Raw genomic sequence first — 24,065 nt, forward strand, 5'->3', positions numbered from 1 at the left:
ATAATTATAAAGGTTGAACTATTTATCTGTTTCTATATTCTTGTAATGCTCGTTACAATACTCTGTTTCCTTCTACTAATCATTTAGTGCACATATTTTACACATGAATCCGGTTGCTTCAATAAAAGCTTGAAATGCCAATTTGTGTATTTCTTGTGCTCCCTTTGAGCATGCCTGAGTTACCAACAAAAGGGTAGATCTGTTTCCATGGGTTGTATGGCACAACCATGCTTTCCTTTCCCTTGCGTTCCTTAACGTGGTGGAACAACTAATGCATCGGACCACATATTCCATTTGCAATGCAAGTTGTTACAGCTACTTACCTTAGGGGGCACTGGATTTTGGAATAGTATAATTTACTATTCCAACTCTAGTCCCTGCAACAGTAGCTTTACTGAAAGCATGTTATTGTAACGACTTGTGTTGTAAATGGAATGCGTGGTTCATTGTTCCACCCGCGTTGCAAAGGCAACGCGTTGTTCGGCGGTCGTGGTATTTGCTGTTTCCCATTTCCACAATTTCCTTGTGGGAAATAGGGTTGTCCTGCTCTGAGGTTGCAGACACCAGGGGTTTTACGGGTCTTACTGATTGTATGAGTGGACTCAGTCCCATAGTTTTGACACTTATGTTGCCTAAAATCTCAGTCTTTCTGAATTAGTAGGGATCGTACAACAACTTAGGAAAGAAGCAAACTCCAGACACACAATATCACCGAGAATGCCTTTAGGACTGTACTAATGGTGCACCTGATGCCTTCACCGCATTGATGAGGCCCTTACACCTGCGCCTGACACAGTGTGTAGCATTACACTGCTTTGCAGTATGCTCCATAAGTAGTATTGAGGCTTTTTGTGCTCCACGACGGGGAAAGGGAAAAACAAAAGCCAGTTGAGGATGATGAATGTTCCAAATATTTGATTTCATCATACTTAAGGATTACAAAACAAATGTGTTTCATTTTTCCTTTCCTCTCTGCTGAATGTGTACAGTTAATTTACAGGTATTTATATTTTGTTGAGTGTTAAATCAAATTACATCCTAAAGCCTTTCTTTTCACGTCTCTCTACCCTAGCAAGATTGTCACTTAATTCACTTTACTTTTCTTTGTCTGAGTACACAATTAGAGCTGTTTGTAAACAGCAAACCCCATGTTAAAAAAAAGTAAGAATTTCTCAGAAGACAGCAAGTATGACAAGATAAATACAGAATTTAAAGACCCCTTTATTTATTGCTTTGGCTTTTGGTACTAACCAAATATTGGCTTGAGACCCACCAAAGGGGGCCGCAACCCACAGTTTGGGAAACACGGCTTTATACCATCAATACCACAGTAAACCTGACCCCAAAAAATAATTTTCAAACTTTTATTGTGCATATATTATAACTCCCCCATCTTGTAGCCTGTCTCCCACCCCAACCAAGCCATGAAACGCACAAGCACATTACACTAACATTACCTATAACAAGTCCGGTATCTAGATGATTTCTGTACAGCTATATAGTGTGAACCCAGTGTGGATTTTGCTTTCCATGGGTTTGGGCTGTCTCAGACGACTGTGCAGCACAGGCTGACTTCCTTTGACATGGGGCACCTACTTGGAGGATTGGGAGGTGGTAAGTGGTGGCGGATGCTGCAGGTACTGTTGGCCCTTGGAGTGGGCTGTGGTTTGCACCGTCACTAAGTTATTTATGGAGTGTTAAATCTTTAGCTGAACACTGTGTCTGGCACAGTGACACACTCAGCTCATGGCTGTAGTACATTGGGCTGCCTCCTAAACTCACTACTGTTATGTGTGAAGGGGCATCACGGATCTGTTTTCCTGTATGTCAGCAAAAACAAATCATTTTGCAACTCCCTAATGTCACAGAGGATCTTGGACTTCGTGTATGTCTGATATAGTTCTGCTTTGTGTGCTTCTTTTTCACTAAGCCAATGGCCAATGTCCGACCAAAGTCTGAATAATGTCTCCCACGTGCACAATAAGTGCTGCTTCTTGGCCCACATCTCCATTTGCATTTGTCATCTGCTTTCGAGCACTCTGGCCCAGGCCTCGTGGTCTGCAGAGGCCTCAAAAAACTTTTAGTCAATTGCAGCCCGAGTCAGTCATCCCAGAGTCGTCCATGCAGCAGATGATATGTCAGCTGTACTGCTAGTGGAGGTGGCTGTGGTACCAGATGTAAACTCAGAAGAGGTGGTGGAGACAGTTGGCGCTAATACTGCAGTGGCAGGGGTTTCTGCAAATGTGGGAGTGAAAGCATAATTTGTGCATGCCTGCTCCCCCTCTTCAGGCTACGTATGGCTGTAGTACCTGTGAAGTGCTGCATCAGTGGTTTGTTTGATAGGTACATGTGACCGACGAATTTAGAGTATGTGCATTGTTATGTCAACATCACCACTGAACTAGTTCAAATTTGGTGAATTTCTTCTCGGGGTCCCCTCCCTCCCCAAGATTTACCATTACCATGGGCATTAGTAAGTCCGATAGGCATATTACCGGCTAAGAATCAAGGGTATTTGTAATAACACCCATGTCTGGAGTGTCCCCACATGCCTTGTAAGTCCAGTTTCTGTCACTGGTCCCATCACCAGTTTGGTGATGGGACCAGTGGTTTGGTGGTTAACACCACCAAACCATTTTGTGACTGCTTAGTGTGTTAATGTTGCCTTGTGTGATGTACCAAGTGTCCAAAATGTATGGACAGTTGGTACATCACACAAGGCAAAATTAACACCTGTCAAACATTTTGCAAACGGTGAAGCACTTTACTAAATGTTTGTACATAAGGCCTCAGCCCGTTAACAGCCGTTGATTATACTTGAAGGCATCATCACAGAAGGCTTTTAGTATAACCAGTGAGTGGGCAAATAACCCCTCACACTGATCTAGTGTGTAAAGAATTATCTCACCAACAGTCATTGTGGAACTGTAGAATGCACAGCTGGATTCAGCTCTCGATGACTGCCAGCGAGTACCACATTTCTTGAATAAAAACTCATAGAAGACAATTGACTTCCAGGAAAAAAAGGAAACATTAGCTGATCATCAGTACTCAAATTCAGAGGTGTCCAGTTCACACTAGTTACACCGCAGCTTCTTCCTCTGGCAAACGTGACCACCAAGTGGGCCTGGTTATGTATGGCTGACATCTGTGCACTTGGAGGTTTCACCTAGGATTGTGCAAAGGCACACCCGTTTCAAGCAGAGCTTCAGGTGTCAGGTTAATGGGCACTTCTGGTTGAGTGTGACTTTAATATCTTGTTTATTTGAGAAATGCCACTCAAGAGAGGTAAGGTTGGTGGCAAATCTGTTTGGTCATTGTATTAGGTGCTAGGATATTACTTTTGGCTGATTGTCTTTGCCTTACTACACATTTTAGTACCGTTCAGTCAGTTCTACTGCTTGCCCCGTGAAGAAATGTTATATTACAAGAATCATGTGGCCAGTCCACTAACACCTCTTGATGAAATGCTGCCCACTGTATTATATTAGACTTACATGTCGGGCAGCAATATACCTGTTTTACTTCCATTTTTTGGTACTGTGTTATTTTTAGAAGTAAAGTTTATAACCTTTAACCAAATTCACCGATTTACAATCCATTTGTGATTTTCTTTTGTCTCTCAGGTTCTTGGCGCTGAGTACCATGAGAGTGTACAATCTCCTCTCTGTCTTCATCATTGTACTCCTCGTGCTGCAGCTCACAGTGGACATGGTGGTGTCGACAATGAGACGTAAGACCAAGCTTTCTGCAGAATTTGTTGCTTATATTTTTGCTCTTGGTTGTCGCCATCTGTGTTATATTGACATCGCTGCCATGTTTCCCCGTTTGTAAGGTGCTGTCGTTAACATTCAAGGAGGTGATTTAGGTGGACTTCCTTTAAATGATGTAATTATCAAAATGGTACAGGTAAGGTAGCCACCATATTGCCCAATGCCATGTGTGATTGCAAGGTTCGCCTGAAAGACAGTACTTTTTGCCAAGACAGTTATGGATGACCCTGAAAAATGCTGCAGGCAAAAGAACACTAACCCTTTGGTCAAAATTTTAACTTTAGTTATCTCCAAAACTTATTATAAGTTACTTCTCCTGCATTCTATTTACAATTGACTGTTTCTTCAAATGCAGTTTGGGCTTCCAGTACGGTTATCCTTGATTAGGAGGGGGGACGTGATTCTTAGTAATCACAAATGTAATCATCAGATCAAGGGAGCAATCACATTATATCACATATGGCTTCTGTGCCTAAATTTTAGAATTTGCCATTCATTTTCCTCTGCCTGTTTTTTTAAAGCAGCATGGTTAGTATATTGAAAACATCAATGAACATTCTTTGTGATTTGAAATGTTCTTAAGTCGCACTGGCCTGTTTTTGTAAATAATATTAGAATCTGTAATTGGTGTTGAAGGAAAGAAAGTCTTCTACCTGTTGTAGGTAGTTTTAATTTATATATTATGGAATACATTATTAGTATGAATCTTTTAAATGTTTTCAAGGGCCTTACGTTCTACAAAACTTGATTTTTAGGTCTCGGCCTGATCCAGCGCATGTGCTGGTCTGCCCGAGACATTTAGTTAGGTGCTCTGAGAACTGCTTCTTTGCCGGCGATCAGCTTACTATCATGCACACAAGCGCGTTTGTGACGTGCACAGCTGCCATCGGGTGCTCTCACTTTCGCCGCACAAGCGCACGCTGTTCCTGAGCCCTTGATCGCGATCACTTACACTTTCGCTGCTGTGCGGCTGTGTGCCTTTTTTAACGGCCGCGCGGCCAATGCTTGTTTTTTCTTTTCCTCACCTCGTTTTATCAAACTACAGTTGGGAAGTTCACAGCAGTTTCTCACTCGATCTGTGATAAAATGAACCGTTTTTAGTGGTACTGTATTAGTACTGAGGTGGAGAGAAATAAGCTAAATGCAAGAACGTTACTGTTTATTCTCTGGAGGTGAAGAAGACGAATTCTAATAGTGTCCTGAGGTAAGCAGATGCTCCAGCGATCTATGTGTAACATGCGGGTCACGGACAGCGCTGAACCTTTGTAGGAGAAGAAATCGTTTCTTGGAGCTTTGAATACTTAATCTTGCTCAAGTCAGTGGTACTTACTTTATCGACTTCAGAAGCCTTGAAGGCAGAGTCATCTTTTTGAGGAGAGCGACCTATCTGCGGAACACAAATATAGCGCTTCATTGTTGTGGAGTTCTCGCTGAGATTTTTCATCAGCACACATTAGGCATGAGTGTGGCAGTGCCCTGCCCCTTCCTTTCGAGGCAAGGACTTGTCGACAAACTGCGACATGCAGCAGGCCTGCGCTTCGAAATCCAGCAGACGAGACCAGGAGCTACATTCAGCTCGCTGCAGTTCTGTATTCGTCGGATACTGATGCAGCGTCACCATTGGCCTTGTTGCAGTGCTGCCATGGGCGTAGCTGCATTGTTGCGGTGGTGGATGTCATCCCAGCAGCACACCGGAGCTCTTTGAAGTGGTAGCGGGATCCCGCTACAGCACTTCGCGGAGAGGAAACGGCCCCCAGAGGTCGACTATAGCAAAAGCATCAAGGATTTATAAAAATGAGGGTCGTACTCAACCAGCAACACCAAGTATTTCGAGTGCTGAGGTAATAACATTGCCAGACTTTGATTTTACAGCTCTGGGGGGTCACTGTACAAACCCTAATGAGGACATGTGGAGAAGGCTGGAGAATCTCTTATCAACTTTATCATCCCCTATTACTTACAGACTGACTCGGATTGAAGAACGACTTGTTAATGTCGAAGCTCAGGTCACATCAAACCTCTCGGCCATTGAGGGCCTTGCAGTCCATCTAAAATCCACATTGGAGACCTCTATAAATCATTTAGCGAACTCCTTTCCAGTCCCGGTTATAGTTGATTCCGTGCACTCTAATTGTCAGCCTCTGTCTGAATCTGCCACTAATCTACCTATAAGACCAACAGTATCAATTGAGAGGAACTTAACTTCTAAGAATAATTGTGAAGTTTCAGTAGGGAATCTGTCGAGTGAGTATGCCCAGATAATCATGAGCCCGCCTGTGGATGGCAGAACACATATGAGAACAGTGTCACCAAAGGCTACCAGTTGTGATACTTGACCTCCACTAAGGCAATCAACCCATCCTATAGACAACCAATGACTAGGAGATGGGGGTCACATTGCCGCATTTTCTGGGACTTCGACCTTCCATCTCCCTCCAGCAGCCACCCCTTTAGTGGTTGTTCTAGCAAATGTTCCACCAATACAGGCTAGGCAGACTGAAACCACTGAGCAATTAATGGTAAAAGTGTTGCATTGGCTTACAAACAGTCTAAAGGATGTTGGGATTTGGGAGGGGAATTTGGATAGATATATGATAATGGCGAGACGCACATCGTGGATTGGCCACTTGAGGAAAGAAGGAAACGGTGATTGTGTAATTGTTAATTTAAACAGCTTTTACATGCCTAGATTTTTATTGAAAATTCTGGGTGGGGTGGACGGGAGATATACGGAGAAGGTGTTTATTTTACCCTTAGGGTTTTTTTCTATAGACCTGGGCTGTATCCTCCAAGTGCTTGGAGCTTTTGTGGGGAGGGCAGGCATTCCCAAGTTTTTAAAAATTATGTACCTGGACTATTAGAGGTGCCTCTGACTAACAGATTTACCCCTTTATCTGGCTTAGATCGATGTGATTGACTGCCCTTGACCATCTCCGAAAGGAGTACTGCTAGAGGGAGCATTAGCAGCCCCCATAGCTGCACCCTCGTTGATGGTGTACTAACTCTGATTGATATTTCCAAAAATTGTTCATTTGTAGTGCCTACTCCTAAAGATGATGTTGGAAAATTAAAGGTGTTATCTCATTCACCCCCTGTAGCCCCTTATAATCAGAACTTGTCAACCTGTTAAAAATTAAGGGTCCTATCATGGAATATTGTGGGTCTGCATAATAAGATAGATGACCCGGATTGGGAATCTTTTATTAGTCAATTCGAGATCTGCATGTTTCAGGAAACCTGGGCTCGAGGGGATGCTTACAAGTCAGACTTTGCATCATTTAGTACTCCACCAACATTCGGGGGTAAAGGGAGACCTTCTGGTGGTCTTATGATATGGGTGAGAGTTCATTTAGGTTGTACTGCCGAAAAGATCGACACAGGTTCCAATGACATACTAGGTGCAGTGCCAGACTGGGAACTGAAAGCAGCCCTGGCAGGTTCCAATGACATACTAGGTGCAGGGCCAGACTGGGAACTGAAAGCAGCCCTGGCAAATTTTTCCAGACCAGCCCCCGTCCGGCGCGTAGCGAGCGAGTGCAGCGAGCGAACCCTACCACTTCTAGGGGGGTTTTTGGGAAATTTTGGAAAAAGACAGACCAAAATGGTGAATGTTACAGCACATTTTTCATTACATATTCAATTGTATCAACTTTCAAAGCACAGTAAATAGTAGATGATGACATTAAAGAGCACCAGTTCTAAATAGTGATGAGGCACCCTGACCCCTCTCCTCTAACCCCCAGGCGGATCCGCTGAGAGGTCTGAACACTCATGAAAAATAAATTAAGACATCTGCATAATACATTCATTGAAACAAAATATTATATAGAAACGCCGGGAGCATGAACAAGCACTGACCACGGCAATAGGTCTGGCTATATTTTACGTGGGGAAGAGAGATGGGAGGAGTTAGAGGGAAGGAAGGAATGGGGGAGAGAGAGAGGGAGGGGAGGAAGGGGGGAGAGTTAGAGGGAGACAGAGGAAGAGAAAGGGGAAAAAAGAGGAGAAAAAGAGGAAGAGAATGAGAGCTAAAGGAAGGAGAGGACTGAGAGAAGGAGAGGGATGGAAAGAGAGAGGGAGGGATGGAGAGAGAATGAGAGACAGAGGGAGAGAGAGGGAGAGAGAGAGGGATAGTGAAAGAGCGGAGAAGAGAGAGGGTGCAGAGACCGAGAGAGGGATAGGGAGAGATAGAGAGAGGGGGAGAGAGAGGGAGGGAGGGAGAGAGAGAGATGGGGAGAGAGAGAGGTGGAGAGAGAGAGAGGGGGAGAGAGAGAGAAGGAGGGAGTGAGAGAGAGAGAAGGAGCGAGTAAGAGAAAGAGAGAGAGAAAGGGATAGAGTGTGAGAGTGAGAGAGGAAGTCAGAGAGATATGGGGATATAGAGAGGGAGGTAGAGAGAGAGAGTAAGAGAGCAAGAGAACGATGGGTATAGAGAGAGAGACTGAGGGGGAGAGAGGGATAAATAAAGAGCGAGTGAGAGGGAGCGAGAGAGAGAGGATAGTGAAATAGAGAAAGGGAGAGGGATAGAGAGAGAGGGAGGGAGGGAGCAAGAGAGGGAGAGAGAGAGAGAAAGGGAGAGGGAGCTAGAGGGGGCAAGAGAAAGAAAGAGAGAGAGGGAGGGAGAAAGAGGGGGAGAGAGAAGTAGGGGGAGAGAGAGGAGGCGCAAGAGAGAAAGAGACAGAGAGAGAGTGGGGGAGCGAGAGAAGGATAGAAAAAGAGAGAGGGATAGAGACAGGGAGAGAGAGGGATACAGCTAGAGAGGAGGAGAGATGGAAGGAGAGAGAGGGAGAACAAGAGTGATTTCCATCATTTCACTACAGAACATACCACTAATTTACTTATAATTTTACCCTCACTACACTCTACACCAAAGCGCCATCGTTGTTCCACATAATGCAATATTGTTTCACTACAGAATAAGGGGAACTAGATAAAATAGATATTATTGTATAACAAAACGGGTATCAACGTACTGAATAACATGTCATTAGGGTACAGCAGTATATGCCCATTAATGTAGTACAGAGTGTCCCCTTGGCTGTACTTTTGAATGTAGCCATCTTTGTACCAAATATGACCATCTCTGTGTGTCTGTACTACAAAATATACAATGATTGTAGAACAGAATATGCAATAAGGGTATTATAGTATGTCATTGCTACCCTACCGATTGAGGTTATTGTACAACAGAATGAAGAATAAGGCTATTATTGCACTGTAGAATTGGCATTAATGTAATGACGTTTCGTACTATGGTATATGTTCATTATTTTACTACAGAATGGTACCATGATTGTACTACAGAATTAATGCAATCACTCTCCTACAGGACTGAGGCCACAACTGTCCTAGAGACTATGTCATCATTTCACTACAGAGAATGGCTATTATTGTCCTACAGAATAGGCATTAATGCATGGCAAAATATGCTATTATCCTACTGTAGTAAATGTGCATTATTGTACCACAGAATGTTCCCATGGCAGTATTGAAGAAGGTGACCATAGCTGTATAGAACATGAGTATTGGCTAATACTATCAATCAAATATTCTTTATCTATACTATCATCCCACTCAAATGTCCTTAAACAATCAGAGACGGCAGCACCAGACAGATACACAAAAATAACCACACATGCAGAAAGGCAAACAAGAGGCAATCAGACATTTAATTACACAAGGAAACTCTGTCAGACAAGTATTTAGACACTGACACAGAGGCAGACACAGTCATGGTGCCACTTTAGCACACAATGTAGCTAGGCACAAAGATCCAGATGGATGCAATCACACAGAGACAGACATTGTACACATACACGTCACAGCCAGAAAAACAGTGATACAGCTATATCCCAAGAAATATATTAATATGTAAGTAAGTAAAATGTTAGCTACCCAAGAGAACAACTCTCCTCATGGCTATTAAGTAGTTTGGAAACTACTGCAATTGTCTTTTTTGTATAGCTCTTTTTATATTAATGACGTAGTATTTATTTATTTATTTCTAAAGTTTTATGTAGCGCGAACTTGATCCAAAATGTATTTTTATTTTTGTATAGTAATTTTGAAATTAATGATGCTGTAAAATGTTTCTGTTAGATTTGTATTTTTGCGAGTATATTTTTAATTGGTGATGTAAACGATCATAAATTGATCTAATAAATTACTTTCTATTAATATGTATAAACACAATGGCACAGTGGAATACAAGTCAAACACATGCTGTCAATCATACGTACATACAGCAGGGAAACAAAGTGACACACAGCAAAGACACAGTGTCACACAATACATACACAATGACATAAAACACGCACACAGTGACACTGCAGCATACAGCACATATACAGTGAAACACAGATCAAAAGCACAATGACACATAGCACAGAAAACAGTCACACAGCACACAGTACAGGCTTATAGTGATACAAAGCCCATAAGTCATGACATGTGCAGCACGGACAATGATAGACACCACACAGTACAGGGATGCAGCAGAGACCACATCACAGCAAAACACACATCTGTGGCATGCACACCCCCGTTGCTGCCAAATACACCACTGTCACAACATCTAACATACCCAGACTTAACATAGTCAGACACATACACAGACTCAAATATCAGGCACAAGTCACAGTCACAGTCACAATGACGACTAACACAACTGCATTTGCTATATCAAGCTACACATGTACCACAGCCACAACTTTACCACTACAGCCAAGCCAAGAAAGGACCATGAGCCAAACTCATAAGAGACTGTGGAGGTGGCGGTAAGGAATGTCCCCAAAGTTACCTTGAAACTGTAGAACTGGTACCAGAGAAGAACATCTCTCCACCAACCTAGTTTGCTACTCACCATGGAAGTTATCCACGTCACGAGAACACATGTCTTCAGCCCTGGCTTGTTCCTGCCTGTGAAAATGATTCCTGTTCTGGGAACATCACTCCACAGCCATGACCTGGTCCTGTCTGTGGAAATGATTCATCCCGGTTCTGCGCTGCGCAGTGGAGTCAGAGAGAGTGAGTCTCTTGAGACGAGACTGACCGCACCAGAGCCTCCAGTTTGTGAGTGAGAGGCTGGGGGGCCGCCCAAGCCCCAAATAATGTTTGCTCCATTTTGTTTTTTTGCCCTTCCATCAGATTAGGCCCCAATCTGATGGTATGTGCCAACAAATTCATTGGGCCTGTATTACTTTAGTTGGCCACCCCAGGCAGCCCACCGAAAGGCCTAGCAATCACAGTAGGCCGCGATTAAAGTAGGAGATCGAACGAAGCAGCCAGCCTGCATTACCTTTGTTCTCCTACTTTAATCGCAGCCCGGACGCCAGCACCATGCACATGAAATCAAAAATTTTAATCATGATGATGATTATTTGTCAGGGTCTCTGACGGTGACATTCATCATGGATTCATCATGATTATAATTTTTGATTTATTGCCTGCAGCCACAGCCCGCAACGGACCTGTGAGCACGCAACTCAGGCAACCTCGATCCGCACTGCCTACGCCCTGCTCACAACACCAATCAAATCCACCACTGTGCGCGATACCCGCCCAGTGCCACCTCTGCCCACCATGAATGATCATTCATTGCCGACGACTGAAGTGGATGGAAAAACTCACCTGCTGCTGGTGGCAGACGGGGGGGGGGGCTAGAAATATATTTATTTATTTATTTATAAAGTTTTATATAGCTCAAACTTGATCCTGAAGGATATCAGAGCGCTTTACAATTTGAGGCAAACGTAACAAATCAGAACATTAGTCTAACATGGGGAATTAGATAGATAAATAGAGTGAGGGCTATAGATAGAGTGAGGGCGATTTAATTATGGCCGCACGGTCAGGCCTGCGCATGGTGCCTCTGCCTCTCTGTCTCTGTCGTCTGGGATGCAGGCAGTCACGCGCACTTTTAATTGCGTGAGGCCCAATGCGCATGCGGCATGACAATTGGTCACCCATCAGCCCCACCCTAAGGGTGTACTGAAGAGTGGAGCGCAAACACGCGGAGGAGGAGACAATGCATCTGCGCGCAGGCACCTCCTCCTGATTATTAAATCCACCTAGCAGCAGGCTGCCTGCATGGTCTGCACCGGATCAATGCAGTTGTGCTTTTTTCCCTTCAGGCTGCACTGCGGAGTGGAGACACGGATGGAGAGGAGTAGTAGTCTCAGTCTGTCAGACTCAGACAGACAGTCATACTACTGTGACTCTCTCTGAAGCATAGATGCCAAGGTTTGAGATTGCTTATGTGTGACATTTTCAAAGTTTCAGTGTAGCTATGAGTGATATTCAATGACCAATGTGCAGGCAATGTGTGACACTTAAAAATGGCACGTTCTCGCAAGTAAAATCAAGCAATGAAGTCCATTGAGACAGATAAACATCAGAAGTTACATCCACATGAGCACCGAGAAACTGTAAGAGCATCTTGAAACTGCTACATAGCACCTGAAATGGAAGGCATTAATCGCTTTTTCTTGTTTTTCATTTATTTTATAGTGCTCCTCGTACTAGTGTAGGGTGTCAGAGCACTTTACATCATGCACACATTATAGATAGACAATCATATGTGTGTAAATCAGTCTAAATGAAATGTTACATAAAACAGTAAGGATTACAAGTTGTAGAATCACATTTCATCCATACTAGTAAGCAATATATTTTAAGAATGTTTGGTCTGGAGAAGCACAAACACATGATTTAAAAGGTACCACTGTGGTTTGTTTTACTTAAAACAATATATTTCTATCCAAACTAAACATTTTAGCAACATTAGGATAATGAAAGTCTGAGGGAAAACATATCGCTGGGTTCTAACCTTTAAAACACACTTTTTGAATACAGACCGTTTAGTGTCGTTCACAAGTAATTGTGCTATATTAGGATTGTAATTTAGGATTGTAACTTATGAAGTGTGACAAAATCGGTAACCCACTGACCTACTCACATAAAATGCACTTTAGTGATCTACATGTACACGTTCTTTGCCACAGGAATATTAACCTTTTGTTCTGCTTCAGGATGGGTGAAAACTGCTACTACACAAAACGCCGATCTTGTTCCAGCAGCAGCATTATTCTAAAAATACGCTGTTATTTCCTTAACTATGGAGACTAGAAACAGCGAGCTGTTAGGCAGACTCAGTCAGGGCTGTAAAATAAATTATATTTTCAAGTCCAGTGCTAAAAACATAACAGAGCTCGGCCCTCCGCGGCACGAGCCTGACGTGAGCAGCAGCCAATAGCAAAGCTTTTAAAGGGTTAGTCAGGCTGTACATTTGAATGTTATTTACAAGTTGTACAAGTACCTGATTGAGTCACGGCCATGACGAGCATGAAGAGTCTCCGGCTGTCTCTTTGAAATGAAAATTGTATGTACAGGGCCAGCAGTCTCTCTGAGATGAAGACTGTGCGAAAGCTCTGACTTCGGTCTGGGCGCTGCCTGCAGCATAACGAGGCTTGCACCAATTAACGGGCGGCACAGGCAGCAATGTGAGCAGTGGACGCCTCACGCAGGCACGCACGCCCGCTTCACGAGTGATGACTTCCTGTATCCAGACTCTCCACTATCAAATAAAATGTATATTGTTGCAGCGACGTGAAAACATGTCAAGTGCGCTATAAATGCAATTACAATTCAGCCGCCGATGAGTGTGGTCCACGTTATTTCACTGACTGAAAATCGGCCCCAGCCACAAAACCGGCCCCCTGGCAAAAAAACAGCCCCCACCCCCTCCAGCTTACCGGGGGATTGCCCGCTGCCCGCAATTATCAGTCCGGCCCTGACTAGGTATCATATTGAAATTTCCATCTCCGATCTCGGTAGTCCTGCTAAATGTTTACTCTAGACCAACACCCCAGGGCAAAGAATCTACCACGCTGGAGGAATTAACATCATTATTAGGCACTATAGCTGTCAACCACATGGTGATCCTAGGTGGAGACTTTAACTGCCAGTTTGAACCTCTAGAGGGCATGCTCCGGGATAGTCTAGATGATGAGGACAACTTTAAGGCAATCCCGGAGACAAGGTACCCTCCAGTTAAAAAATGGTCCCCGCTGGTGATTCAGTTGAATTCCCTTGTCCTGAAATATTCACTAAGAGCGTGTAATGGGAGAACCCCTTCAGATACATCCAATGGTTTTACGTTTCACAGAAAAGATCGTGGTTCCCTATTGGATTATATTATAATCGACTCCAAATAACGGGGAAGATTGATTGATTTTAAAATCGCGCCACGACTGGATAGCGACCACCACGCGCTTGTACTTGAACTAAAACCGTTCAGCCCAGGGAGTTTGTCCACTGCGGACAACCTTATAGATCCCAGGTTGACAACCTCCAATTCCAGGCGGCGAATATGATGGACTGACTTCAGTCAATCAGAAGATACATTGAGCACCTTATATGAAGCTATATTGCCAGTGCTTTTGACGGCCTCCACCACAATAACTCACAATGGAGATGGCATAGACTTACATACGGTTGAGATGAATCACGCTAGATTAGGTGAAGTTGCATTGAACTTCTTTTATCCAAAAAAAAACAATCGGCCCAGTAGGACTCCCCCCCCACCCTTAGTATAACGATCTTTGCCGTAAGGCTAAAAGATCATTAGTAGCCTCTATCAAAGCCAATGATCACCTACAAATAGGATCTGCAAGGAAGGCATATAATGTGGCTATCTTAGAAGCTAAAAAAGGATGGGAAATGGAAAAATTGAATACATTGAGAATTGCCCTGGGAGATAGGGACATGAGGACTTTTTGAGTTGTGGTCAATACCGGCAGCTCCATCCCCAATACACTGGTAGTCCCGAACCTGGACGAAGAGGTCTGGCGGGATCACTTCGAATCTCTCTATACCGAGGCAGAGATGACGAATGGTGTCTCGCCTGATGGAAGTTTTGCGGGGTCTGATGCTCCCCTCTCCCAAGGGAAACTTATTTTCCCTGAGGAAGATAGCTTCAGTAAAGGTATAAGTTTAAATGAAGTAAAGGGAGCTCTAGCAAAAATAAACCCAGGTAAAGCTCCAGGCCTGGATAAGATTCCCAGGGATCTCTTTTGAAGTGAACCATCTGTCTGGGCTCCCTATTTTTGGGTGTTATTCAATGCAATTTTCCAGGGTATGAAGATTCCCGCCAGCTGGGTTGGCGCGGAAATAATTCCGATTTTTAAAAAAGGTTCACCGCTCCTACCAACTAATTATAGACCAATTAGCGTGATAGACATGTCACACAAAAATGTTGCACGTATTTTGCTACTCAGGCTACAAACCTGGATGGAAGAAAAGGGGATACTTTCCCACCTGCAGGCAGGGTTCAGGGAGAAGATGTCCACCCTGGACCAAGTACTTAGGCTACAAATGTTGTACTGGAAGACCGTGAGCCTGGAGGGGGGTAGTCTCTACTTAGTGTTTGTAGATCTGAGGTCAGCCTTTGACTTGGTCCCGAGGGAAAAATTATGGTTAGTATTGTGCGAGATGGGGGTTCCGGCATACTTAATCAATTTGATTAAACGGCTCCATGAGAACAACTTCGCGCAGATCAGGTATGGCAGGGATGGGAAGTTAAATGCACCCATCGCAATCAAGCGTGGCGTGCACCAGGTTTGTGTGCTGGCCCCCACTCTATTCAGCCTATACATCAATGGTTTGATAGATTCCTTGTTAGCAGAGAAAGACCTTGATGCCCCTAAGCTAGCGTCCAGTTTAATCCCGGCAATGATGTTTGCTGACAATACTTTATTAGTTTCCAAATCTCCTATGGGGATACAAAAGGTTCTTAATAAATTTGAAGTTTTCTGTAGAAATAGAGGTTTAGAAATTAATCTACAGAAAACCAAATGTATGGCATTGTCCAAAAAGTACACGGTCGAACCCTTCATTATAATGGTAAACTTCTTGAAAGAGTATCCTCTTTTATTTACCTCGGCATCACCATCACTGAATCCATGGATTGGGGGGGCTCACATTATTAATTCATCCTTAAAACTGGCACAATTGTCAGGTGGCATCATGAGAGTCTTCTGTAAGTCCAGTCAGAAACCGGTCAGCCCAGCAATTGAAATATACAGGGCTCAAGCACGGGGAGGTGCGCTTTATGGTACCGAATTATGGAGCCACTCCAAACTTGAGAATTTATCGCAGGTCGAGAGTCATTTTCTTAGACAGTTGTTTAGATTCCCACGGAGCATTCCACTAATTCTGCTCCGATTAGATCTGGGGATAACAGCGTTTGCAGACGAACTAAATTTTAAACCTTTAATGTATTGACGTCGCCTGTGGACTACCCCTGATCTTCTATCATGTAGGGAGGAACTGCTAGAAGTATTGAACCTGCGGGGGGCTGTTAAATTGCCGTGGTTGGCTCACATCAAATTAATGCTAACCAGTATGGGGTTGAGAGATTGTTGGGATGCTCCTGAGTCTGCATGTCTATCAATCACAAGAAAAGAACTGAAGGCAAATTTTGCGGAGTATAGGTTGGCTCAGCTTCATAGCTGCCTCCATACAGGCAAATTAACCTTAGTTTTTCTAGAAATTAAAGATATATCATGTTTCAAGCAGGCTCTAGATGTTATCAAACCTGTAGTTGCCAGAAAGCTTTACCTACAGTTCAGGCATGGGGCCCTCCCTCTACGTTGTTTTACATCTAAATGGAAGGGTTTGCAAGTAGTAAATTGCCCGGCATGCGACTGCCCCGAGGACTCTGCTCTCCACGTCTTTTTTAGCTGGCCTGGTTATGATAAAGCGAGGAGACGTTGGTTGAAGCAGATTTGTAGGAACCTTGGCAGCAGGCGGTGCTTTGAGGCATTCAGGATACTGAAGTATTACACCAGTATACCGATTGTCTATTCAGTTGCAGGCTTCCTATTTTCTATGTAGTGTACTCGCAGGATCTTTATGAAATTAACTCAAGATGCTACAGTACCCCGTTGAGGGGGTATAACATTATGTGTATTTAAAACAGCTGGGAATATTATCACCCGGCGGCTGGCCCTGATTGCTAGGAAATGGTACATTGTTAGTTGAGGTTATTAAAACCCACTAAAAACCTTTGTATAGGAGTGATTTGTAGATCTGGGGTACCCAGCGCAAGTACAAATAATTTTTTATTGGATAAATGGGTTGGACATTTTGATTATGATCTTATTTTTATCTATTTATTTATTTACTTATTTATACCATGCACCTTGAAGTGTCCTTTGTCTCCCGTTCAGAATTAATTATTGAGACTTTTATATTGTGTTTCTTTTAAACATTTGTAACTGTTTCTTTTTTGAAGCATTTTTTTTAAACTATATTGAATGTACTGAGTTGTACTTTTTAGGTCACACTCACTGAATCAAGTTGTTTTGAACTTGAACTTGGAATAGTGCAAAATACACTGTAAACAAAAAAATAAGACAATGGGAGAGGGAAAATTAACATAAAATAAAGTATATATATGCTTCCCCTGGTGGCCTTCCTTTGTCGAATTAGGAGGAAACATATATTGCATCTTGTTCTGTTATTTGACAGACTTTATTTTGTGTTAATTTTCCCCTCTGCCATTGTCTTTTTTGTTTACACTGTATTTTGCACTATTCAACTATGTATGTTTTGTATAACTTCCTGAGCACTAGTTAAATGTTGAATATATGCTTTGTGTTTTTGAATTATTTTTTAATATAAATGTCTTTCCTTATAGTTAGTGTGGGTATCTTATTTTATTGGGTTTTATTTTTTGGCATATGTATGGGTTGTGCTTTGATAATCTTTCTTTGTTAATTATCTATCTGAACCATGGTTCCGTTAATACTGTTGATTAAACCCAGGTTCTAGAGAATTGGGCTGCCCCTGTCTGTTGTACTTATCGTATCGAAGGTTGTATGACGTTACAACGCGGGCTTTTACCCCACATGCCATTACAACGCGGGGATTACAACGAAAGTCGTTACAACGACTTTCGCTGGAGAGCGCTGGATAGTGGAATAGTTTAATTTTCTATTCCAACTCCAGCCCACGTTGACAGTAGGGAAGGTGTTGGATAGAAAATTAAACTATTCCCTTTCCAACAGCGCCTTCCTGCTGATCCAGCGCTCCTAATGAAAAACTGTCTCACAAACACTACTCATCTCCACAATACTCACCATTAATTATGAATCACTACCTAGGTTCATAAACTAATGAGACAATTTTTGAGCAACTGAATCATGTGACCTAATTAATCAGATCTATTCACAAACTATTTACAAAATGATATACAACTGCAGTTTATCATTTCTACCATGTTTTTTTAATCATATGACATTTAATTAAGTCACTAAGGCGAATGGATCAACTAATGATAACTAGACCATCAATAAACAAGACCAGCTTGTAATTTCAAAAATCTAATTTTATTAGCTTTATTTATTCAAGAAAGAGCATTTTTATTCAAAAATTATTATTTTATTAGCAACTTGAAAGCATCATTCAAAGGAAAAGCTTATTAGACTAACATTTTAAAAGGCGAATCAAACAGCATGAATTAAAGCAAAATATAAATTTCGATTCCCTAAATTCTATCTCCCTGTCTAAAAACTCTCTTCACCTAAAGAAAATTCATTAAAGACTGCTGTCCTTACGTGCGCCAAAGAGTCCAACAGCACGTCACGCCCTTCAGGAATCAGAAAACGAGGAGAGATTCCCTCCTTTCCGTGAGCCAGGTTTTATACCTTTCTAACTAGCTAAAGTAACTAAATTCTGCATTTTTCTCCATAAATCCAAACTTTTCATTGGCTGAGCCGTGTCAGCCCACCAACATGTTGTAATCATCTCCAAACCAAAAACAAGCTTTTCTTTAGCCCTATTGTCCTTTCGTGTCATTTCGCTTCCTCGAAAATGTTACCAAGTTCGGGCTACAGTTCATGACTTCCTTGCCTTGGCAATCCTGCCGCTTCCTGTCCTTGGACAAACTGCATGAGCACATTATGCACAACTTATTTAACAGTATTTTCTGACAAATTGTCAACGTGGTAAAACTTCCCACTTCTAGTGTGTGCAAGGCTCCTCTCTGGACAGGTTTCAAAAATGCCATATTTTGTAGGCCTGAAGGCCTCTCACGAAAACTAGTATTTAAACAAACACAAAACAGTAATTAATTAGAGAATTGAGACCCATTCTGTTACCCACCCCCTTTGCTAAAAATTACCCCATTAATTTATGTTACCTAGCTGAGCACAAAAAGCAGCATTTATATTAACCTTCTTCATTTAGGCCATAAGGATTCTCCACAAGCTTTTGCCACAGAAAAGACATAACATAAGCACACAAAATAGCACATGCCATTAATTAAACAGCCGCATTTAATACTGACAAAGACAATAGACAAGGTTAGTTTATTATTTTTCCACACACTTGCGATTGCAACAAAAAGCATAAAATTAGTCCCACGTGTTTTTCTGTGTATATGCATTTTAAAACTAATGTTGATTAATATATTCAACACATGCTATTAGTACTATTACATTTGTTATGGAAGTTTAACTTTGTGAGCATGAACAAAAACGTATTCAACAGCTCGCTCCATCACTGCGAAAGTCGTTGTAACGACTTTCGTTGTAATCTCTGCATTGTTATTGCATTGCGGGGTAATCCCCGCGTTGTCATGGCTGTTCCCCGTATCGAACAGCTGCAAGGGATCCAAACACTGATTCAACTGTCTTTAGCTGTGTCGCCCTCCTGCAATATCATTTTACAAGTTTGTATGCTCTTTGCTATGACAAGCAGCAGTTAGACCCATTATTGCATCATGTTTTCCCTTTGAGCTACAATTGTTTACAGTTATTAAAATACTGGTGGATTTGTCATTAACTATTTTACTTTTCAATATTACAGGTTTGCCTGTATGGCGAAGTGTCAGTTTCAGGTAGGAAGGAATATTTATTAGAATACTTTTATGCTTATTGGTTTGCAAAGTGTTTGAGTGCGGAAAGGGTATCCACATGTGTTCTGCCAGTGAATGTTGTTGGTTTCTTGAATTATTTTGGGACGGTTCAGTAGGAAAGTTAATCAGTTCTCGAGTAACCTTCATCTGAATTTGATAAAGTTGCATTAGAGGTTGGTTCCTCTGTGATGGTAACCAGTATACCTTCCTTGAAATAGACTTAGGTGCCCATCTGTATATTCTGGAGATGATTCTCTCTCTTAGGAAGTCAGGATTTTCTTTATTCTCTCCGTGTTTTTTTCTCTGCTCCAACTAACTTTGAGTTACTGAAATCCAACGCATTACTGATTACTGCTTGGCGAAGACTGACTACTTGCCTTTTGTAGGTAAATTGATGTAGGAAGTACAGCAGTGTTATGTGGTAGTTACCTGGTGTTCATATTATCATTTAAGAATAGCTCTCAACTCATAAATGTGCAAAACACATCTCTTAGTTTTAAACTCTCTGCAGTGAGGTATATATTTCTGATATTGAGATATTTTCCCCTTAGTTCGCATATAACTGGTAATTGTTGCTTCTTATCAACATTACTCCAGCCTTTACGTCATTTAAGTACAATCAGTCTACAAACATCTGCTCCTGAATAATTTAAAAAACATGTTCTTATCACAACTACTAATAACTTTATATGAATCTGGGTCTCAGTGGCATGGGTATGAAAAACTATCATGTGATCATTTAACAAATTAAGAAGGTGGAATGAGTAAATATTAAAGTATCTGACACATTGTTAGCCCTTGTGGGGATCAAAAAGTAAGAGAAATCTGCCAGTAGCAAAGGCATATTATGTAAATAAAAAAAATAACAAAAAAGTAATGGGAGGAATGCTTGAATTAATCTCGACTGCTGTTAATCTCTCGAGCGGCATCCCAGGCCATTGTGAATCTGCACAGCATGCCACCTCAGTTTACTCCCAGCCATATGTGAATCTATCTTGACCCTGTTCCAATGGTAACAGTCCATCCTGAAATGCCAGGCCAGGTCCTTCCTAAACCGGAAATCAAGCAACCCAGAACTGGTGTCGCCCTACTAAGGACTCACCTGCTAGGAACAGATTGGTTCCAGTAGCACACTTTGCATGGGGCACACTTCCCAAAACACCTGTCCCACTTAGGCAACACATTAAGCATACAAAAAAGTGATGCATGGAATCCTTGTATTAATCTCAGCCGTTGGTAATCACTCAGGTCAGCATCCCAGTCTATCTTTATTCTTCACACCATACTACCCAGCCATATGCAAATCATTCTTGACCGTGCTCCAATGGGAAATTCAAGCCTGAACTGCCAGGCCAGGTCCCTCCTGAACTGGAAAACAAGCAACCCAGGGCCAGTTGCTTCCTAGTTACGGCTCATAAGCCATGATAGTTCGGTTCCAGTGACACAGTGTGCATGGGACCCACGTCTGGGCATACCCGTTCTACTTAGGGAGAGGCACTAAAGTATACAAAAAAGTGATAGATGAAATTGTGATTATTATTATTTAAACATGGGATGGTATTATCTGGAAAGTCGGAAGTAGTGCTGTCATTATTAACAAAAGCTGGTCTTGAGACTCTGAGCGCTCTGAAAATGGACAGCTACTGGGAGATAATCTGTAGCTCTCGCTTAAGCATGCATGGATTGGTAAGAAAAACAGTCAGCACGATCCAGGTGGGCCATGACCACTGTATTTGGGGTCAAGTTAAAGTTGCAAGCTATGGTGCGTATAGAGCATAGATCCTGCTATGTACACTAGTCTTTCCTGACCTTTTCCAGAACTGCTCTCCATCCCTTGTGTCTGTGACCTAGAGAATTTGTCATGTACTGTCCCGTAGGAGATATTCTTCTCTCTATACCACTACCAGAATTATAAGCTTGGGTGTGTTACCTGTTATCAATGATGCAGTCCCATTCTTTGCTACTCTCTGAGTTTTAGGCAATTCTTCTGGGCCTCTGTGGCTTACATCTCTCTTAAAAACTATCTCTAGAAGTAAGAAGGGAGGAATTCCAGGCTCCAATCGCTCAATTATTATAGGTCACCTGAGCCATTGCAGACAGGAAGCTGGGACAGGAAGCTGGGACAACGTATGGATCTTAGAGACTTGTAGGTGATAGTGCGCTCTACAAATAACAATTACAAATCCAAATACAAATCTTTGCATAATTCACATACTCCATATGATGGTTCCTAGAGTCAGTGCTTAGTAGAAATAGATCTAACCACCAACCTTTAGTCAAGCGAGATTCTTCTGCTCACTCGATGACCACTGCGCGTGGTGCCCCTTCCCCTGCGGCCAGTGTCACACCAGTGCTACTGAACCTCTGGCTTTTTCATCACTAAAAATGCTTTCTTTAGGCTTATGTCTATTACAAAATATATACTTAAGCACAGAAAATGTATACCCATGTGTTTATTGGATTTAGAAGTAATATTCAGTGACTCATTGGTAAACTGTCTGGAATTTTTTGATGCAGTGATTTGTTGATAACATGGCCGGAAGGAGTTATGGTTCAGTTCTGATTCTTTTTCTTGGGTGACTGACAGACAGCAGTGCGCTTTTAATACATGTAAAGCAGTACATTTGCGTTTCCGTCACTGTTTACGCGCTGCCATTAGTTCGATTTATTGATTAACGTACAAAAAGACTTTCACATTCAGTATATAAAAATTCTGAATCGGTATTGTCTTATCCTAGTTTCAACTATGCAAAATCTATTGACTTTGTCAGTTTTTTACATGTAGTACAACAGTTGAGCTTCTGTGCAACAAGGTTTAAGTGAAAAAAAGCACAATGATGCAGTCAATGTTGGTCACATCATAGTGATTTTTTCACTTTAAGCCACATGTATTGTTTGTATTTTGTATTTATATAGCGCCTTCTACCCAGAGGTCTCGTAACACTGTATTCATACCGCTGTGGAACCCTTCCTGGCTTTCCTCCTGGGCACCCCCAAGGTGAAGCCAGGCATCCAAGCGCTGCTGGGGCCGTTGTGGAGATTAAGTAAGCTATTGCCCTGAGTCACAGAGTGGGACCCATGATTATACTAGGCACCGAGAAGAGAATTATCAGGTCCGGGGAGATTGAGTCCAAGAGCCGCCGAGGCGGGAATTGAACCCTGGTCCCGGGCCAGACCTCTGCCTCAGGGTCTGCCGCTCCAACCATTGAGCCACGCTTCTCCACATAAAAAAACATTGAATAAGCCAATAGATTTTGCATAGGCACAACCTGTTGGCTTTGCCAATGTTTGTTATGTATTTCATTCCGTAAAGTTACTTTGACTTTGTGCCGATGTGCGCGTCAGCTCATGTTACACTAAAACTAGAGCCTGTCCAGGGTGTGCAAACAAATTGGCCAAGTAATAGTGAGGAATACAGTGGCGGGCAGCCCCTCTTCTTGCAGAGCGAAGAGACCGCTGCGAACGAACACATATTGTTATACTATAAGATTATTATCTAAAAATACTTTATAAATAGCATGCTTTTTGCTATTCATATAAATGTATGATGTAAAAATACCCTATACACAATAAGTACTCGTGGCAAAGGCCAATGGCTGCTTCAGCTCAGGAGCCTTGCAAGCTGCACACCATAGCAAGAAGCTAGGTGGCCAAACCTTGCTTGGTGGAACATTGAGTAAATGAAATGGCTTTGTCCATGTTTCTGATGTGCAAACTTGTTGTGGTCGAACTAAAGACAGGTAGATGTACATGTAGATGTGCATGGCTGCCAGGGTCAATATGGAATGCCAGCGCAACTTTGCAGCTGTAGCCATTGGCAAAGGAGAGAAAAAACAGTCAGCAGTCTCTCTTGATTCAATGTAATGTTTCACTGCCATAGCCTCTTATAAAGCAGTAACATTTTATGGTGAATTCCGTATAAACCTCTGGGAGCCAGAGAGTGGAAGGAGGGCAGGGGACGGTGGCTTAAGAACAACAGAGATCTGGAGGAGGACTGGGAAGGGGATTAAAAACAACGTCAAGGATTTGAGTCTCAGCGGGAGTCTCAACATTGTGTAATTCTGGGCAAATCACGTAGTATCTCTGTGCCTAAAAATGAATGTGTGTCCATGTGTAATGCAACTGGCTCGTTATGCAGTGATGGCCGCTATTTAGAGGGGGTGGCGAGGCAGGGGTAGGGGGGTTGTAAATGAAAATAAAAAAACACCTTCAAGCCGGCCACTCGGCTGGCCTCTGGCTCTCAGTTCGCTCGCCGCTGCCTCTCGCTCCTTGGAAGCTGGAAACAGGAAGCACCAGGCTCCTTACTCCCCTAGCCAATCACAACGCTGCAATGCAGTACTTTGATTGGTCCGAGCCCAGTGGTTCGGTGCTCAGAA

General features: G+C 42.5%; 1 protein-coding gene across 1 annotated transcript in view; it reads left to right on the forward strand.

The window, feature by feature from the left end:
- Nucleotides 1–24,065, forward strand: part of RETREG1 (reticulophagy regulator 1) — an 823,885-nt gene that overhangs the window by 197,643 nt on the left and 602,177 nt on the right. The window contains exons 2-3 of the mRNA XM_086965384.1: nucleotides 3,627–3,733; nucleotides 19,641–19,671. Of these exons, the coding sequence (XP_086821510.1) occupies nucleotides 3,627–3,733; nucleotides 19,641–19,671 (138 nt within the window). The remainder of the gene's footprint in view (nucleotides 1–3,626; nucleotides 3,734–19,640; nucleotides 19,672–24,065) is intronic.

This window comes from Lissotriton vulgaris, chromosome 4_1 (assembly GCF_964263255.1).
Source record: "Lissotriton vulgaris chromosome 4_1, aLisVul1.2, whole genome shotgun sequence".
NCBI lineage: Eukaryota > Metazoa > Chordata > Amphibia > Caudata > Salamandridae > Lissotriton > Lissotriton vulgaris.